Raw genomic sequence first — 19,406 nt, forward strand, 5'->3', positions numbered from 1 at the left:
AGGGAGGTTTTAAGGAGCACCTTAAAGAGAGACACAAAGAGAGTGGAGAAGTTTAGGGATGGAATTCCAGGGCTTAGGGCCTTGGCAGCTGAAGGTACATCCACCAATGATAGAGCAATTATAATCAGGGATGTGCCAGAGGTCAAAATTGGAACAGCACAGATATCTTGGAGAGGTGTATCGCTGGAGGACATTATAAAAGATAAGAGTGGCAAGGCCATGGAGGAATTTGTAAACAAGGATCAGTATTTCAAAATCAAAGCGCTAACTGGGAGCCAATGTAGGTCAGTGCGCGCATAGGGGTCATGGGTGAATAGGATTTGGTACAAGTTAGGACAAAAGGCAGCAAAGTTTTAAGTACAAATTTAGAGGGTGGAACCTGGGCGGTCAGCCAGGACAATGTTGGCATAGTCAAGTCTTGAAGTAACAAATGCAGGGATAAGGGTTTCAGCAGCAGATAAGCTGAAACAAGGCAATGTAACAGAGGTGAAAATAGGTGTTTAGTGATGTGTGGTCAGAAATACATCTCAGGGTCAAATATGACACCAAGGTTACGAACATTCCAGTTCAGCCTCAGCACATGGTCAGGAAAAGGGGTGGAGTAGGTGGCTAGGGAATGGAGTTTACATTGGGGGAAATTTCTGCTCATCCAGTACTGAAGAGACAGTGGAGGGGATGAGAGGTGGTGGTGAAGTAGAGCTGGGTGTCAGTGTATATGTGGAAAATGTCACTGTTTTCGGATAATGCCTCCGAGGGGCAGCATGCAGATGAGAAATAGGTGGGGGGCAAGGATAGATCTTTGGGTGACACCAGAGGTAATGGCATGGGAGCAGGAAGAGAAGCCATTGCAGGGAATTGCCTGGCTGCAACTGGATATATAGGAATGGAACCAAGCAAGTGCAGTCCCACCCAGTGGAGGCGTTCGGAAAAGATGATGTGGTCAACTATGACAAAGGCTGCAGACAGTGTTACGGCCTAAAGCCTGCCTCTGGTATAAAATTAAAACCCAACCACTGCCAATCTAAACCCGACCCGAGCCCTTTAATTTTTTTTCACACCCGACCTGAATATCCTTCATCCGTTCCAGCAGCAGGCTATTCCTGCAGCTGGAGTTGTGGGAAATCATGAGTAAGCCTGATCCCGTGACTTCCCGGAAGCAGCACCGTCCAGCCCGACCCGACTCCAAATGCTGGGACTTGGATTTCGACTTGACCTGAACCCGACATGCAGTCGGGTCTAGTCCGGTTCGGGTAGCCAGGTTTTATTATGGCCAAGGTGCAAGGAGTGCGCTGTCTTTTCTAATTCCACTTCTCCACAGGTCACAACACATTTAAATGTTTACCCGGTTACTGATACAGCCAATCATATACTCTGCTTTTTAATCCCAGAATAAAATACACCAACCAGGTTTCTTTAATAAACAACAAAGTTATCAGTTTATTATAAAAAGATGTAACCAGTAACAAAGCAAAGCATTAACACAGATTGAAATATGAAAGTTCCCTTTTTAAAATTCCCCAATTACACTCACACTGGGAAAACAAAACAGAAGTTCTCTCTACAGAGGTCTGCTACAAAAAAGACAAAAAAAGAATACTTTGGCCAAAAACTTGCTAATTCTTGACAAAAGAGAGAAGATATGGAAGGAGGTCAGTTGTCCTTTTTTTCTCGTCTGGCATTTGGACATACGGAGACGGGTCACTGGGATCGTTTCAGAAGCAATCCATTCTAGAGATGTCGAGAATTATTCTAGTAGGCTTTCCAGGAAAAATGTGGCATCAGGGTTTTTCCACCAGCACATACTTGAATCTCAGGAATTTTTTCAGCTTCTCAGGAGCTATGCAGCACCAGGGATTTTAGCTCTCCCACACTGGATCTTTGCAGGATTTCTTCAAAGAGGTACAGAAGGAGGTCATAGAGTCATACAGCACAGAAACAGGCCCTTCAGCCCATCGTGTCTGCGCCGGCCATCAAGCACCTAACTTTTCTAATCCCATTTTCCAGCACTTCACCTGTAGCCTTGTATGCTATGGCGTTTCAAATGCTCATCTAAATACTTCTTATATGTTGTGTGAGTTCCTGCCTCTACCAACTCTTCAGGCAGTGCGTTCCAGATTCCAACCACCCTCTGGGTGAAAACATTTTTCCTCAAATCCCCTCTAAACCTCCTGCCTTAAATCTATACCCCCTAGTTATTGACCCCTTTGCTAAGGGTAAAAGTTTCTTCCTATCTAGCCTATCAATGCCCCTCATAATTTTGTATACCTCAATCAGGTCCCCCCTCAGTCGTCTTTGCTCTAAGGAAAACAACCCTAGCCTTTTCAGTCTCTCTTCATAGCTGAAATGCTCCAGCCCAGGCAACATCCTGGTGAATCTCCTCTGCAACCTCTCCAGTGCAATCACATCCTTCCTATAATGTGGTGCCCAGAACTGTACACAGTACTCCAGCTATGGCCTAACTAGCATTTTATACAGCTCCATCATAAACTCCCTGCTCTTATATTCTATGCCTCGCTGATAAAGGCAAGTATCCCATATGCCTTCCGAACCACCTTATCTACCTGTGCTGCTGCCTTCAGTGATCTATGGACAAGTACACCAAGGTCCCTCTGTACTTCCTAGGGTCCTACCATCCATTGTATATTCCCTTGCATTGCTAGTCCTCCCAAAATGCATGACCTCACTCTTCTCAGGATTAAATTCCATTTGCCACTGCTCTGCCCATCTTACCAGCCCATCTATAGCTTCCTGTAATCTAAGGTTTTCCTCCTCACTATTTAAGACACCACCAATTTTCGTGTCATTTGCTAACTTACTTATCATACCTTCTATATTCACGTCTAAATCATTAATGTACACTACAAACAGCAAGGGTCCCAGCACCGATCCCTGTGGTATACCACTGGCCACAGGTTTCCACTCGCAAAAACAACCCTCGACCATTACCCTCTGCCTCCTGCCACTAAGCCAATTTTGGATCCAATTTGCCAAATTGCCCTGGATCCCATGGGCTCTTACCTTCTTAACCAATGTCCAATGCAGGACTTTGTCCAAGGCCTTACTGAAGTCCATGTAGACTACATCAACTGCTTTATCCTCATTTACACATCTAGTCACCACCTCAATAAATTCAATCAAGTTAGTTAAACACAATTTCCCCCGACAAAGCCATGCTGACTATCCCTGATTAATTCCTGCATCTCCAAAGGGAGATTAATCCTGTCACTCAGAATTTTTTCCAATAGTTTCCCAACCACTGATGTTAGATTCACCGGCCTAAGACTTGCAGGTTGATAGGTTAATTGGCCATTATAAATTGCCCCTAGTATAGGTAGGTGGTAGGGAAATATAGGGACAGGTGGGGATGTGGTAGGAATATGGAATTAGTGTAGGATTAGTATAAATGGGTGGTTGATGGTCGGCACAGACACGGTGGGCCGAAGGGCCTGTTTCAGTGCAGTATCTCTAAACTAAACTAAACTATAATTACCTGGTTTATCCCTGCTACCTTTCTTGAATAATGGTGCCACATTCGCTGTCCTCCAATCCTCTGGTACCTCTCCTGTGGCCAGAGGGGATTTGAAAATTTGTGTCAGAGCCCCTGCCACCTCCTCCCTTGCCTCACATAACAGCCTGGGATACATCTCATCTGGGCCTGGGGATTTATCCACTTTTAAGCCCGCTAAAACAGCTAATACTTCCTCTCTTTCAAAGCTAATATGTTCAAATATATCACAATCCCCCTCTCTGATCTCTACACCTACATCGTCCTTCCCCATGGAGAACACAGATGAAAAGTAATCATTTAAAACCTCACCTATGTCCTCCGGCTCCACACACAAATTTGTCACTTTGGTCCCTAAAGGGCCCCACTCTTTCCCTGGTTATCCTCTTGCCCTTAATATACTTATAAAACACCTTGGGCAAGATAAAGGAAAATCCTGCCTGCCAGTGTTTTTTCATGTCCGTTCTTTGCTCTCCTAATTACTTTTTTTTTTATAAGTACCGCCCCCCCCCCCCCCTCACACTTTCTATACTCCTCTAGTGCCTCCGCTGTTTTCAGCTCTCCGAATCTGCCACAAGCCTCCTTTTTTTCCCCTGATCCAATCCTCGATATCCCATGACATCCAGGGTTCCTTAGACTTGTTGATCCTACCCAGCACCTTAACGGGTACATGTTGGCTCTGAACCCTCACTATTTCCTCTTTGAATGACTCCCACTGGTCTGATGTAGACTTTCTTACAAGTAGCTGCTCCCAATCCACTTTGGCCAGATCCTGTATTATATTTAAACCAGCCTTCCCCCAATTCAATACCTTTACTTCCGGCCCGTCTCTGTCTTTTTCCATAACTACCTTAAACCTTACAGAGTTATGGTCACTATCCCCGAAATGCTCCACCACTAACACTTCTACCACTTGTCCAGCTTCATTCCCTACGATTAGGTCCCCTTCTCTTGTAGGACTTTCTACGTACTGGCTCCAAAAGCTCAAAATGCATTGAGAATTCCGCCCCCTTTAAGCTTTTTACACTAAGAATATCCCAGTTGATATTAGGTAAGTTGAAATCCCCTATTACCCTATTATTTTTACACCTCTGAGATTTGTCTACATATCTGCTCCTCTATCGCTCCCTAACTGTTTGGAGGCCTATAGTATACTCCCAGCCAAGTGACTCCCCCCTTTTCGTTTTTAAGTTCTACCCATATGGCCTCAATTGAAGAACCTTCTGAGATATTATCCCTCCTTACTGCAATAATTGACTCCTTGATCAACAGTGCAATGCCACCTTCTATTTTATCTCCTCCCCTGTCACACCTAAAGATTCTACACCCTGGAATATTGAGTTGCCAGTCCTGCCCCTCCCTCAACCATGTCTCTGTGATAGCAACAATATCATAATCCCACATGCTAATCAACGCCCTCAATTCAACTGTCTTACTAGCAAGACTCCTTGCATTAAAATAGATGCAATCCAGCATTGCATTTTTCACTTGTGCCTTAAGAGGTCTATATTTGCTCTGCCTTCCAGACTGACTCAGTTTCTCTTCTATATTTGACTGTGCATCACCCCTACTGTACCTCCACTCAGTAACCCATTCCCCTGCCAAGTTAGTTTAAACCCCCCCTCAACAGCACTAGCAAAACTCCCAGGTGAGGTGAGCTGGGTGTTTTTTTTTTCTCCCCGACAGGAAAACATCAAGTGTCTTCAAACAGGGGAGGCGGTGGTGTAGTGGCATTATCACTGGACTAGTAACCCAGAGACCCAGGGTATTGATCTGGGGACATGGGTTCAAATCCCACCACAGCAGAAGGTGGAATTTGAATTTAATTAATAAATCTAGAATTAAAAGCTAGTCTAATGATGGCCATGAAACCATTGTCTATTGTAAAAACCCATCTGGTTCACTAATGTCCTTTAGGGAAGGAAATCTGCTGTCCTTACCTGGTCTGGCCTACATGTGACTCCAGACCCACAGCAATGTGGTTAACTCTTACATGCCCTCTGAAATGGCCTAGCAAGCCACTCAGTTGTACCTAACCGCTACGAAGTCAATAAAAAGGAATGAAACCGGACGGACCACCCGGCATTGACTTAGGCACCGGAAACGACAATGGCAAACCCAGCCCTGTCGACCCTGCAAAGTCCTCCTTACTAACATCTGGGGGCTTGTGCCAAAGTTGGGAGAGCTGTCCCACAGACTAGTCAAGCAACAGCCTGACATAGTCATACTCATGGAATCATACCTTACAGACAATGTCCCAGACACTGCAATCACTGCCGGTGGGACAGGACATACCCAGCAGAGGTGATGCAGTGGTCTACAGTAGGGAGGGAGTTGCCCTGGGAGTCCTCAACATCGACTCCAGACCCCATGTAGTTTTCAAACATCTGAAGTGTCCTTTCGATGAACTTTGTAAAAAAAAACATACATGGAATATTTTCAGTTTTAACACAAGTCCTCAAAAAATTTTTTTTTAAATGGAAGCACTTTCGTAACAACAGGTTGATGATGAGGAGGGAAAGTTTACTTTTTTCACAGTCACATAGGATATCTTTATGACTTTGATAAGGGCCATTTAGGTATTGTTGACAGGGGGCAGAAACCTGATTGGAGGGATTCATACATGGAGTTCCAGGAAGATGGGCACGAATTTGGGAGGTGACAACACGCTCAAGGACTTGAGAGGAAAGGATGGTTGAATGTGGGACAGTAGTTTGCAAGGAGAGAGGGGGCAAAGGTTGTTTTTTGAGGAGTGAGTGATGACGGCAGATTTAAAGGAAAGCGTGGCAGTACTCGAGGAGAGAAAATAGTTAACAGCTAACACGGGAGCCAGAAAGGAAGTTGGTCGGTAGTTTAATGGGGAACAGTGTCAAGGGAGCAGGTGGTAGGTCTGACAAGATGAGCTCAGCGAGGACATGAGGGGAGACAGAAAACTAGAGAAAGATGCAAGTTTGGGTTAGGGCAAGGAAGAACCTCAGAGAAAGTTAGGCCCTGTGGGCTAGTGGGAGGGAGGGAGGGGGCAGCTGATCAGATGGTCTCAATCTTAGTGACAAAGAAGTCCATGAGCTCCTCGCATTAGTTGTTGGAAGCAAGAATGAAGTATACAGGGCAGAGGGGTTTAAGACGGTTTGCAGTGGAGAGAAGCTGCCGGGTGTTATCTTTGCATTTCCGAATGATCCAGGAATAGCGAGCAGTTTTGACAATGAGAGCAGGACCGATTGTGTTTTATGTGGTCTGGCAGTGAATAAAAAAGGTCTCTATCAACCCAGTTCATAAGGCAACACTACTCTACAATGCCCAGGGATCTGGAAGAGAGGCCCAAATCCCGGTAGGAGTAAAATAAAACTCAGAAGAATTAACCACAGGGGAAAAAGTAATTCAGTGCCATGAAATGCGCAGAAAAACATTCAGGCTGAAAGGAACACCAGTTACTGGAACCTGGGACATTTCTGGACTTGTCCTCTGCCTTTTATACCAGTCAGCAATACCATTCGCTAATGATCAATGGTGTCTGAGTTGATCAATAAACTTGTTACAAACACAAACCTTTAGCACTGTGGATCATCCAGAGAGTCAATACTGATCACACAAGAATCGCTCAGATACAACACACAAAAAGCCAACAGGGAACACTTTAAACCAGATACCAAGACTACAATCTCAATTAGCTGCAGAACAAGATGACAAACTACCTGCGCTCCCTCTTCAACACAGAAGGAAGTCATTTGTCCTATCATACTTCTACTGGAACTAGCTGCATATTCGAGCTCTTTGATCTAATCCCATTTCCTTCTCTTCTCCATATCCTTTAATAATTTTCTTCCGCGTTTTCCTAATTCTCTAAAACGTGGAGATCAACATCACTTCAACGCTCACTTGTGGCAAACAGTGTCTATTCTAAAAATGTTTTTGCATGAAAACATTTCTCTACCCATTGGATATGTCTAAAACCAACTTTAAAAGCCAAATGAGAAGGTGCTATGGTTCAATGCTGTATTAGCTGATTTCAGTGCAATTATGCTAAGAGGAGAGTGAGGGAGATAATGAGCCAGTGTTCACACTATCACGGTCCTATTAACCCTGCTTACACGACAGTTTAAGATTATCTATGCCACGATACCCACTGTTTCTTGGTCGACATATCGGAAAAAAAGTCAGTACCATTGTAAAATAATTTCATAAAAATTATGATCATGTAAAGATCAACATTGTACAGCCATAGTTTATATAATAACTGTGACTGATTTCATCCATTCCAAAGCCTAAAATAGATACTGGATCAGTTTCATTTAATGAGACATGAGATACTCATTAAAAAACTGCATCTCTCGTGTACTGTACAGTGCAATGCTGAGCCACAGGGAAAAGTTTCTTCCCATCTTCAATACTTGCTGTGTGCTAGATAACAGATTTCAACAGCATGGTTAATCCAATCAACTGAGCCAAGAAAGTAGGGGTGGGGGAGGATTGAGATAGAAAGCAGGTTGCTACAGCGAACCTGCTCTAACTTTGCTTCTATGGCCATCAGGCAAGTGCAGGATCTGGATCAGCTGTGATGCCTTCCACTGTCCAAGAGTCTCAATTCACACGAAGAATGGAAGGTATCTTTGAGCTTCTACCACCTGTGGAAAGCAGTCCCTTCCTTGCAACCAGAAAATTGACAAAAATACACGAGGGAGACATTTACAGTGCTGCTCTTTAGCAAGAGCTCAACTGTGCTTTGGGCTGCTCAATCACCCCCAGTGTGTATCAACACTACAAGTCCTGATAAACAATGATCAAGTAGTGATAACAGGACTGCAATCTAATCCACAGGCTCCTGAAATCAAAGTACAAAAGCAAAACTTGAAGAGTTTGCCAACAAAACTGCTGTTTTTGGGAGCTTTCATGTGCAAATTGCCAAGTTCCTACATTATAACAGTGACTTCACTTCAAAAAAAGTACTTAGACATCATGGGGTCATGGAAGGTGCTGTAAAAATGCAAGTCGTTCTTTCTTTAGCTCAGCTCCTTACCAAAGCCTCACCCAAAGTCCACATATGCACATTTCTAGCCCAAGTTTGCTGAATAGCAACTCAGAGCAGGAACCCAAGCCTATTTTCCTAACTCAAGCATTAATGCCATCTGCAATATCCCTATCCCTGCTGAGCTCAGCTGACAACAGCTCAGGAACAAACCTGGACCCTCCCTAGTCTGTGGGCCTCAGCTACTCAGTGGCTACACTTGCTCAGTCATCAAGGAGCATCTACAGTTCTGGGAAGAGATTATTACAGAATGAGATTCATCACAAAACAGTCACTCCTCAGCCCTCATCATCGCAGTCAAGCTTAGATACATGTTTAACCAATGCTTTCTCCCACTTTCAATGCAAGCAATGCCGAGCTTTTGGATTGAGTCACCATAAATGGGGAAGCTTGCTATGGTTACCGCATCCAGCAACTCATTTAAAATGGCTTTTGTTTCAACAGGAACAAGGACGAGACTGTTAACTGCTCGAGCTCGTCCGCCACTCAATTAGGTCATGGTTGATCTGTACCTCAAATCTATTTACCCACCTTCGGTCATATCCCTTGATACCCTTATTAAAAATCTTTCAATCTCAGTCTTGAAAATTTCAAATCACCTCCAACATCCAAAGCCTTTTTGGAGGGAATTCCATTACTCTTTGTGTGAAGAAGTGCTTCCTGATTGCACTCAACAGCATAGTTTTAATTTTAAGATATTCCCCCTTTTTCTGCATTTCCCCAGAGGAATTAGTGTTTTGAAAGGGTAGATAAGAGAACTATTTAAACTAACTCAAATCATATCAGCCCTCAACCTTCTAACCTTGAGGGAATACAAGCCACGTTTATGCCCTCAATTTAACCCTGTAAGCCCCAGTGTTGTTCTGGTAAATCTGTGCTGTACAACACCCACCCCTCCCTCAACCAGGACAATATATCCTTCCTGATAAAGCCTGGCTCAGGTATAAAATTAAAACCCTACCTGACCACAGCCGACCCGAACCCGACCCTTTTAATTTTTTCTCGTGCCCGCCTCGACTCTCCTTCATCTGTTCCGGCAGCAGGCTATTCCTGCAGCTGGAGTTGTGGGGAATCATGGGTAAGCCTGATCCCGTGACTTCCCAGAAGCAGCACCGTCCAGGCTGACCCGAGCAAGAATGCTGGACTCGGAATTTCGAACCGACCTGAACCGGACACATGTTGCCAGGCTTTACTTCCTGAGGTGCAGTGTCCAGAACTGAACAGTTACTCCAGATGGGGTTTGACTAAAGCTCTGTACAACTGAAGCATAACTCCATGTTCTTTATATTCCAACCCTCTTGAGATAAAGGCCAACATTCCATTAGCCTTTTTGATTACATTTTGTACACGTGCACCAGCTTTTAGTTGCGTGTCCATGGACACCCAAATTCCTTTGGCTCCTCCACAGCTCCTACTCTCTCACCATTAAGTTATTCCAATTTGTTTGTCTTGGGTCACAGTTCCCCACAATGACAGTTTTGCCCACTCAGTCTGTCTAAGCCCATTTGTCTGTTTCCTAATCCCAGCTTTGACATGCTTTTTAAAAAAAAGACTCCCTTTTCTGCACCTCTTATTAATTTCTTTGTATTTTTTTTATAGCACTCCCAGTGACCCTGAACATAGTTGCTTAACCGCACTAGAGAAGCTTTTGCCATTTAGGGTAATGTACAGGTTTTGCAATGAATCAAATACTTTGAATACTTCCCACTGTTCATCTGTGGGTTACAACAGTGACGATATTGCAAAAGTACTTAACTGGCTATAAAGTGCTTGGGATGACCGGAGGACATGCAAGGATCTATATCGATGCAATTTTGTTCATTTGTTCACCCATCAATAGCTGAACCCAGTTTACTGCAGGCAATTTATTTTTAACCCCTTTGACATCTTTGTGTCTTTAATGCATCGGTGTAGACTCGAAGGGCCAAAGGGCCTCTTATGCACTGTATTATTCTGTGATTCTGATTGTGACATTTGGGTAACGGATTAAAAATCTTGGTTTGTGACTATTTTTGCCCTCAAGGGCAGGGTGCATAAACTTGGTTCATATTCTCTCAAGGTTGGAAGGTTGAGGTCTGATCTGATTAAGGTATATAAAATGATAGTGTTTCATAAGGGTAAATAAACAACTTCCTCTGGGGGGAAATGCAGAACATTAAAATCAATCGTATTATGGTTACTATCAGCAATATGCTCCCTCAGATTGTTAACTAATTCTTTGTTACTCATTATCAAGTCTAGCACGGTCACAATCCTGGTTTCTGCTACATGTTTCCCCGATACATATATTTATACACCCACACCCCCCCCAATGACATCACTCCTGCTAGAGGTCTGTAGACATCCCCCAGCTTAGTTCTACCCAGTGTCCAGTGTTTCCATTGCCTGGTCACCCCCACTGAAATCCTCTCCTGCTGCCACTGATGTAAACCTTAATCGATAGTGCTACTCATTTTAATTTGTTATATTTCCAATGCTATGTGCAGTTGCGTACAACATACCTTGCGCAACCGACTGAAATGTGCTAGTTGGATACAGAGGAGTACACACGAGCACACACAGCGCTAAATCCCACTGCCCAGGGTTCTGTGCTAGACATAGTCATGCATCTAACCAACTCTGCCCAGAAACACATCTATCTTGAACCCACCTGCACCATCTGCTTCTACCCCTTCCCTAGTAATTTTTCCCCACCTAATTAGTCTCAATTTGCAGTCCATGGAAATACACAGAAACACAGGACAGGTACTCACCCCGTGGGGTAAATAAAGAAGAAAGAGGCAATGACAGAATTACCAAACAGCTCAGAGCAGTTTAATCCCAATGTTGACAGATAAGCTGTGCTCCATCCAGGGGAACTCAGGTACAGTCATATGTGTCCCCTGCATACTGCTTTCTCCCTCTGAACCCCAAGTTACTCTCTTTCCCTAAATCCCCTGTCCCAAAGTTATGTAGTAACACTACCAGGGCATAGTCTCTTCATTAATCCTGGGTCCAGTATTAATATTTAGCATTGGGGATAGATTCTCTTTTGGGTTCATATTCTCTAAGATTCAGTCTCTTATGTCTGTCCCTTCTCCCGCATCATAAACCCCTTTCTTTCACTGCTCCTCCCCGTATTCCCTGATCCAATATGCCTCATCCCACACAACACGACCTCGTGCAATTTAAGTCTTCACCATCTATTTCTGCTCTCCAATACTGCCTGCCCATTCCCCCTTAATACCCTCCTACCTTGTATACTACCCCCACTCCTGATACTCCCTCCCATCATACCTCCTCTAAGGGAGTTCCTCTCCCTCTTAAACACCCGAGATACTCCCGCAAACTTCCCTTCTTGTACACCCCCCCCCCCCCCAGGAACTCCCACCTCCCCTCTTGTACACCCCCCCCGGTCCTCCCCCATTGTACAGCCCACGAGGTACTCCCTCCTCCCCTCTCGTACAGCCCCCGGCACTCCCTCCTCACCTCTCGTACACCCCCCGTCCTACCTCCTCACCTCTCGTACAGCACCCGGCGCTCCCTCACCTCTCGTACAGCACCCGGCGCTCCCTCCTCCCCTCTCGTACAGCACCCGGCGCTCCCTCCTCCCCTCTCGTACAGCCCCCGAGGCGCTCCCTCCTCCCCTCTCGTACAGCCCCCGAGGCGCTCCCTCCTCCCCTCTCGTACAGCCCCCGAGGCGCTCCCTCCTCCCCTCTCGTACAGCCCCCGAGGCGCTCCCTCCTCCCCTCTCGTACAGCCCCCGAGGCGCTCCCTCCTCCCCTCTCGTACAGCCCCCGAGGCGCTCCCTCCTCCCCTCTCGTACAGCCCCCGAGGCGCTCCCTCCTCCCCTCTCGTACAGCCCCCGAGGCGCTCCCTCCTCCCCTCTCGTACAGCCCCCGAGGCGCTCCCTCCTCCCCTCTCGTACAGCCCCCGAGGCGCTCCCTCCTCCCCTCTCGTACACCCCCGGTGCTCCCTCCTCCCCTCTCGTACACCCCCGGTGCTCCCTCCTCCTCTCTCGTACACCCCCGGTGCTCCCTCCTCCCCTCTCGTACACCCCCGGTACTCCCTCCTCCCCTCTCGTACACCCCCGGTGCTCCCTCCTCCCCTCTCGTACACCCCCGGTGCTCCCTCCTCCCCTCTCGTACACCCCCGGTGCTCCCTCCTCCCCTCTTGTACACCCCCGGTGCTCCCTCCTCACCTTTTCTATAGCCCCTGAGGTACTCCCTCCTCCCCTCTCGTACATCCCCGGTATTCCCTCCTCCCCTCTTGTACACCCCCAGTGCTCCCTCCTCCCCTCTCGTACACCCCCAGTACTCCCTCCTCCCCTATTCTATAGCCCCTGAGGTACTCCCTCCTCACCTCTCGTACACCCCCGGTACTCCCTCCTCCCCTCTTGTACACCCCCGGTGCTCCCTCCTCCCCTCTTGTACACCCCCGGTGCTCCCTCCTCCCCTATTCTATAGCCCCTGAGGTACTCCCTCCTCCCCTCTCGCACACCCCCAATACTCCCTCCTCCCCTCTTGTTCACCTCCCAAGGTATCCCCATCGCCTCCTGTCCTCTCCGCCCCGGTACTCACCCCCGCCGGGTCCGGGATGAAGTAGCTGCCGCTGGAGCCTTGGCTGATGCGCTGCGGGTGGATGCCCAGCTCCTGCGCATGCTCTGCCCGCCGCATCACCTCGGCGAACTCGGGCTCATCCGGGAAGTCGTTGAGGGCGCGCGGGCCCAGGAGCGGCTGCCGCTCGCGCTCGCGGCCGGGGGAGCCGGGGGGAGAGGCCGAGGCTGCGGCTGAGGCAGGGCCCAGCACCCGCACCCCCGCTCCCGGACTTGGGCCGGCCGCGCATCGAGCCCCAAACCCCGCGCCCGAGACTGAAGCAGCGGCCGGGCATGTCGGCAGCACGGCGGCCGTGGCGAAGTAAGTGTCGGGGGGCGGCTGCAGCGGCGAGCGGAGTGGGCTGGTCTCGTCCATAGTGCCTCCGGGGCTGAGGTAGGCCCAGCGGCTGTCCGCGGCTCCAGGCGACGGCCGAACTAACAGGAAGCAGCGCGCGCAACTGCCAGCCTGCGCTCAGGTGATCTCCAACTTCCGGTTCTACTGGAAACTTCCGGTTCCCCCTCTTCTCTCCATAAAGCACTGCCTACTTCCGGCAACAACAGCCTCCATTTCTGGTATTGGTCTGCTGTAGTTGTCAGAAAGATCAGCCAAATGTTACCTGAGCTCCAATGTTTATCTCAACCATCAGTGAAAAAAAATCTGCTCATATATCACATTGCTATTGATGGGATCTTCCTATTCTTTTTATTACCAATTAGGATGGCATTGTCATTAGTTGAAATCAAGTAAACAAAAGTGCCCCTTTTTAGGGTTGCAAACAGTAAACTCCAAATAAAACAAAAGGAAAAAAAATTCACAATATTATTCCCTCTGTGAACGACACATGCCAGTCCTTGTGGGATCTTTCTGTGCACAAATTAGCTGCCACATTTCCTGAAATTACGAGTGACTGCACTTCTAAAAGGACTTCTTTGGTTGTAAAGCACTTCTCAGTGTACTGAGGTCATCAGAGGTGCTATATAATTACAAGTTATTTTTCTTTCTTGCTGCTATTGGACTTGACAATGTGGTTTTAAAATGAGCATCTCTAAGTTTAAACCAGCTTCCCAAAAAACAAATGTTTTTGTTAAATGAATAAGGTTCGCTATCTCAGGCCAATGAGCCATCCATTTATTTGGTTGCTGAAAACAATAAGATAAAGCAACAAGGCCCACAGTGTGACACATTATTGAGGCTGAGTGACTTAAAATAGGCAGAAAAGATGAGGCGCCACCAAGCTTGGATTATAGAGGACAGGAAGACATTGAGGTCTGTAGCACCACAGATTTGAGATGTGGGAAATTAATTGTTTCAGTTTCAACACATGGAGCATACAGGGACGGAGAAGAGTGTGCAGAAATTTGAAAGGGGTACTGACCCAGGTTTTATACATATCAATGAAATAAAGACAGACAGGAAAAGCTATGAATTGGAGGTTAGACTGGAAAGAAGATTTGCCTATGGGTAGAACAAGCCTTTAATTATTGTCAGGCAAGCCCCCCCACCTGCCAAGAATGAGGAAAATTAATTTCACCACATGAACATTGATTTTAAACTGTTGTTGGTGAAGAAAGAACTTGCTTGAAAAAACAATTGGAGACTTTGGCTGGAGAGAGACATTAGCATATGAACTGACAGTACTTCAAAGGACAAAGGGGCTATTCCCTGCTCCAATTTAATCCACAATGGGCTTTTGTTTACCAGACGTTGAAGCATTTCAGGTTAACTACTAAGATTGCCGAATACACAAACAGACGTGGTCAGACCAGTTTAGTCACATGACTGGCTAACTGTTGGAGTTTTTTAAATTTGAACTGGCCACAGGGTTAAAACTCTCCTGGACTGGAAAAGGCCTCTCTCCTGTCTGCTGTCATCTCGTTCTCACCAGCTTTGAAAACCACTGAAGTGACGTAAACTCAAAGAGATAAAAGTCTCCTACGTGAACAAGGTTTAAGAAGAATACTGGGCCCCAACGAAAAGTAAGAGCTATCGACAATCAAAGAATCTACGGCGAGCAGGAAACACAGAAATAGTAACAAGAAACTCCCTTCAGAGACTGCCTCAAACCTCTCGAATTTATTTTTCTTCTGCTGTATTCTGTCCCTATTTGCCTGTGTGTATCGCGTGTGCATGCTAGTGTGGGCGTTAACCGAATTAGAGTTTAAGTTTTAATAAATTTCACTTTTCTTCTTTAAACCTAAGAAAACCTGGTGTGCTCATTTCTTTGCCTTATAATTGGAACGTGGTGAACAAGGATTCACCAAGGGGGAGCTCAAAACACAGTGTGTTTTAAATTAAACCCTGTTACAATAAGACCAAGTGAAGACAGTAAAAGACCCTTACACACCTTTCTCACCTGGCCGTAACATTATTTTCTGTCCAGGAGTATAAGAGAGGTGTTAGAAGCATTCCCAGCTTTTATAAGAAGGACAGAGTGTTCTTATGTTAATAGGATTAATTAATGACCTCATAGTTAAGGCGCCCCTAGGTAACAGTGATCATAATATGATTGAATTTTACATTCAGTTTAAAGGAGTGGAGAGCGGGTCCAAGACCAGTATTTTAAACTTAAATATGGGTAATTATAAGGCCATGAAAGCAGAGCTAGTTAACGTAAACTGGCAAATTAGGTTAAGGGATAGATCAGTGGAGTTGCAGTGGCAGACATTTAAGAGGATATTTCAGAATACACAGAATAGATGCATTCCAATGAGAAAGAAAAATTCCAAGGGGGGGACCTGCCATCCGCGGTTAAGTAAAACAGTCAAAGATAGTATCAAACTTAAAGGAAAAGCCTATAATTATGCAAAGATGGGAGGCAGGTCAGAAGATTGGACAGAATATAAAAAACAGCAAATATTGATAAGGAAGGTAAAATTAGATGACGAGAGAAAGTTAGCTAGAAATATAAAGACAGATAGTAAGAGTTTCTATAAATATTTTAAAAAGAAAAGTTAACAAAATAAAGACTGATCCTATAGAAAGTGCATCTGGGGAATTAATAATGGATAATAAGGAGATGGCAGATGAATTAAACAGGTATCTTGCATCGGTCTTCACTATAGAGGATACAAGTAACATCCCAGAATAGCTGTAAGTCCGGAAATGGATGGGATGGAGGAACTCAAGATAGTTACAATCACCAGGGAAGTGGTACTGAACAAATTGTTGGAGCTGCGGGTTGACAAGTCGCCAGGTCCTGATGGACTTCATCCTAGGGTGTTAAAAGAAGTGACTAGTGAGATAGTTGGTGCGTTTGCTTTAATTTTCCAAAATTCTCTAGATTCAGGGAAGGTTCTGCTGGACTGGAAAATAGCGAATGTAATTCCTTTATTCAAAAAGGGAGGGAGACAGAAAGCAGGAAACTGCAGGCCAGTTAGCTTAACATCCGTCCTAGGGAAAATGTTAGAAGCTATTATTAAAGACATTATAGCAGGGCACTTAGAAAAATTCAAGGTTATCAGGCAGAGTCAACATGGTTTTGTGAAAGGAAAATCACGTTTAACCAATTTATTGGAGTTCTTTGAGGCAAGATGTAATGAGTAGTGTGCTGGGGCCTCAACATTTTACAATTTATATAAATGACTTAGATGAAGGGACCGAAGGTATGGTTGCTAAACTTGCTGATGACACAAAGATAGGTAGGAAGGTGAGTTGTGAAGAGGACATAAGGAGGCCACAAAGAGATATAGATAGGTTAAGTAAGTGGGCAAAAATCTGGCAGATGGAGTATAATGTGGGAAAATGGGATGTTGTCCATTTTGGCAGGAAGAATAACAAAGAATCGAAATGGTGAGAGATTGCAGAGCTCTGAGATGCAGAGGGTTCTGGGTGTCCTAGTGCATGAATCGCAAAAGGTTAGTATGCAGGTACAGCACGTAATTAGGAAAGCTAATAGAATGTTATCATTTATCGCGAGGGGAATTGAATACAAAAGTAGCGAGGTTATGCTTCAGCTATACAGGGCATTGGTGAGAACACATCTGGAGTATTGTGTACAGTACTGGTCTCCTTATTTAAGGAAGGATGTAAATGCATTGGAAGCAGTTCAAAGAAGGTTTACTAGACTGATACCTGGATTGGTCGGGCTATCTTATGAGGAAAGATTGGACAGGCTAGGCTTGTATCCACTGGAATTTAGAAGAGTAAGAGGCGACTTGATTGAAACATATAAGATCCTGAGGGATCTTGATAGGGTGGATGTGGAAAAGATATTTCCCCTTGTGGGAGAATGTAGAACCGGGGTCACTGTTTAAAAATAAGGGGTTGCCCATTTAAGACAGAGGTGAGGAGAACTTTTTTCTCTCAGAGGGTCGTGAGTCTTTGGAACTCTTTTCCTCAGAAGGCGGTGGAAGCAGAGTCTTTGAATATGCTTAATGCAGAGGTAGATAGATTCTTGATAAGTGTTACAACCGACCGCTCCAATCAAAGCCCCCAATCAAAATATACAATTCTGATCGTAGTGGGAGAAATGCACTGATAATTCAATCCCATCATTCCACAGATCGCCTAACATATCATTTAAAATTTTTCCAAATTAAAGAGAGACCCAGCCAAATTGTACCATCTATTAACCCCCTGAATGTGGCTAACCAAACCAGGTGTCTTTAAATCAACAAATTAACTCTTTAATTGGAAGAACTAAATTGTTAAACACTATGAAGATATAAACAACATTTAAAATAGAAAACATTAGTGTCCTTACAAAGTTACAGTCCAGTGTTGCTTGAAGTCCTCACAGAATGTTGCTTGATGTCCTCATAGAATATTGCTTGAAGTCCTCACAGAATGTTCCTTTCCTTCTCCAGCGAATTTCAACAATTAACGGCTTGTGAACACTTTCAACAGAATCAATCTGACTTTAGAGTTTTTGAGGGATAAAAGATTGTCACAGTCTAACTTCCCTTTCTTCAATTTAAATTACCAGAGATCTCTGTTTTGGCTTGACTTTCTTTAGAATTTTGAGAGGTAATAATTAAACAGACTAAAATCCTATTCCTTCAGTTTAAATGGTTGAGAGCTCTTTTTCAGGTGTGTTAACACCGCAGCTGTGTCCTCTGACTGTGTGTTCGGTTAGAACAAACTGTCTTCAAATAAAAGCCAGTTCAAAAACTGAATTGTAACAAATGTATCGCATGAGACTCACTCCCAGTGGCTGTTTCCACGGTATCAAGAATGCATCCTTTGAATGGTAGTCTCCAAATGGCTGTTTCTAAGGCAACGAAAATGCACCTTCCTATAATTCCTGAGGCTTGCTGGTTCTTAAAGCAATACTGATCCTTTGCAAGCCTTAAAGGCAAAATGCATATTCCCGGGGAAAAAAAACTACAGGTTATCGGGGGTAGGTGGTAATGTGGAGAAATCAGATCAGCCATGAATTTATTGAATGGCGGAGCAGGCTCGAGGGGCCAAGTGGCCTACTCCTGCTCCTAATTCATATGTTCATATGTTCTAACCATGTCCAGGCCAATATTACTCCCTCAATAAACAACAGTTAAAAAAAAAATCCAATCATTCATCTCCGTTTGTGTTCAATTGCTATGAACAAAAAATTATCAGGGCTGACACTCCAGTGGAGTACTGAAGGAGTGCTGCTCTGTCGGAGGTGCGGTCATTTGGATGAGATATTAAACCGAGGCCCCATCTACTTGCTCAGGTGGATGTAAAAGATCCCATGGCACTACTTTGAAGAAAAGCAGGGGAGTTCACCCTGGCCAATATTTATCTCTCAATCAACATCACTAAAACAGATTATCTGGTCATTATCACATTGCTGTATGTGGGAATTTGCATATTGACTGCCATGTTTCCTACATTACAACAGCGAGTACACTTCAAAAAAAGTACTTTATTGGTTGTAAAGTGTTTTGAGACATCTGGTGTTCACGAAAGGCACTATATAAATGCAAGTCTTTATTTTCTTTCTCACAATGACTGCAAGTAATTGCACTTTATTCATTGAATATAATGTACTTTCAGATACCCTGAGATTGTGAAATTCAAGTTCATTCTTCCTGTGTTTCATCTATCCCATTGTTGTTAGCGGTATTTCAAGTATACATAATGGTCACCATGTTTGCCAAGTAATTACACTGTAAAGTAATTGGTCATATATTAAGCACGATAAGATGTTTCTACAAGATGTAATGAGACACTAGATAAATGCAAGCCCTTCATCTTTCCTCCAACCCAGCCTTTCTTTTCTGTGTCTTTCCAAGCTAACATAGAACTTGCATTCATGCATTTGTGCAAGAACTATATAGTCATGATCTTGGTGGACTTTAATTACCTGAATATGGATCGGGAT

General features: G+C 44.9%; 2 protein-coding genes across 2 annotated transcripts in view; one reads left to right on the forward strand and one right to left on the reverse strand.

The window, feature by feature from the left end:
- LOC137380792 (phosphatidylinositol 4-kinase type 2-alpha-like) overlaps window positions 1–13,563 on the reverse strand; it is a 49,916-nt gene extending 36,353 nt beyond the window's left edge. Inside the window, exon 1 of the mRNA XM_068053148.1 lies at window positions 13,088–13,563. Coding sequence (XP_067909249.1) covers window positions 13,088–13,477 — 390 coding nt within the window. The 5' untranslated portion in view covers window positions 13,478–13,563. The remainder of the gene's footprint in view (window positions 1–13,087) is intronic.
- The window catches only part of cdc25d (cell division cycle 25 homolog d), a 44,588-nt gene continuing 38,331 nt past the window's right edge, over window positions 13,150–19,406 (forward strand). Inside the window, exon 1 of the mRNA XM_068053149.1 lies at window positions 13,150–13,577. The gene's annotated coding sequence lies outside the window, so the exon portion shown is untranslated. The remainder of the gene's footprint in view (window positions 13,578–19,406) is intronic.

Source organism: Heterodontus francisci, chromosome 20 (assembly GCF_036365525.1).
Source record: "Heterodontus francisci isolate sHetFra1 chromosome 20, sHetFra1.hap1, whole genome shotgun sequence".
Classification (NCBI taxonomy): Eukaryota; Metazoa; Chordata; class Chondrichthyes; order Heterodontiformes; family Heterodontidae; genus Heterodontus; species Heterodontus francisci.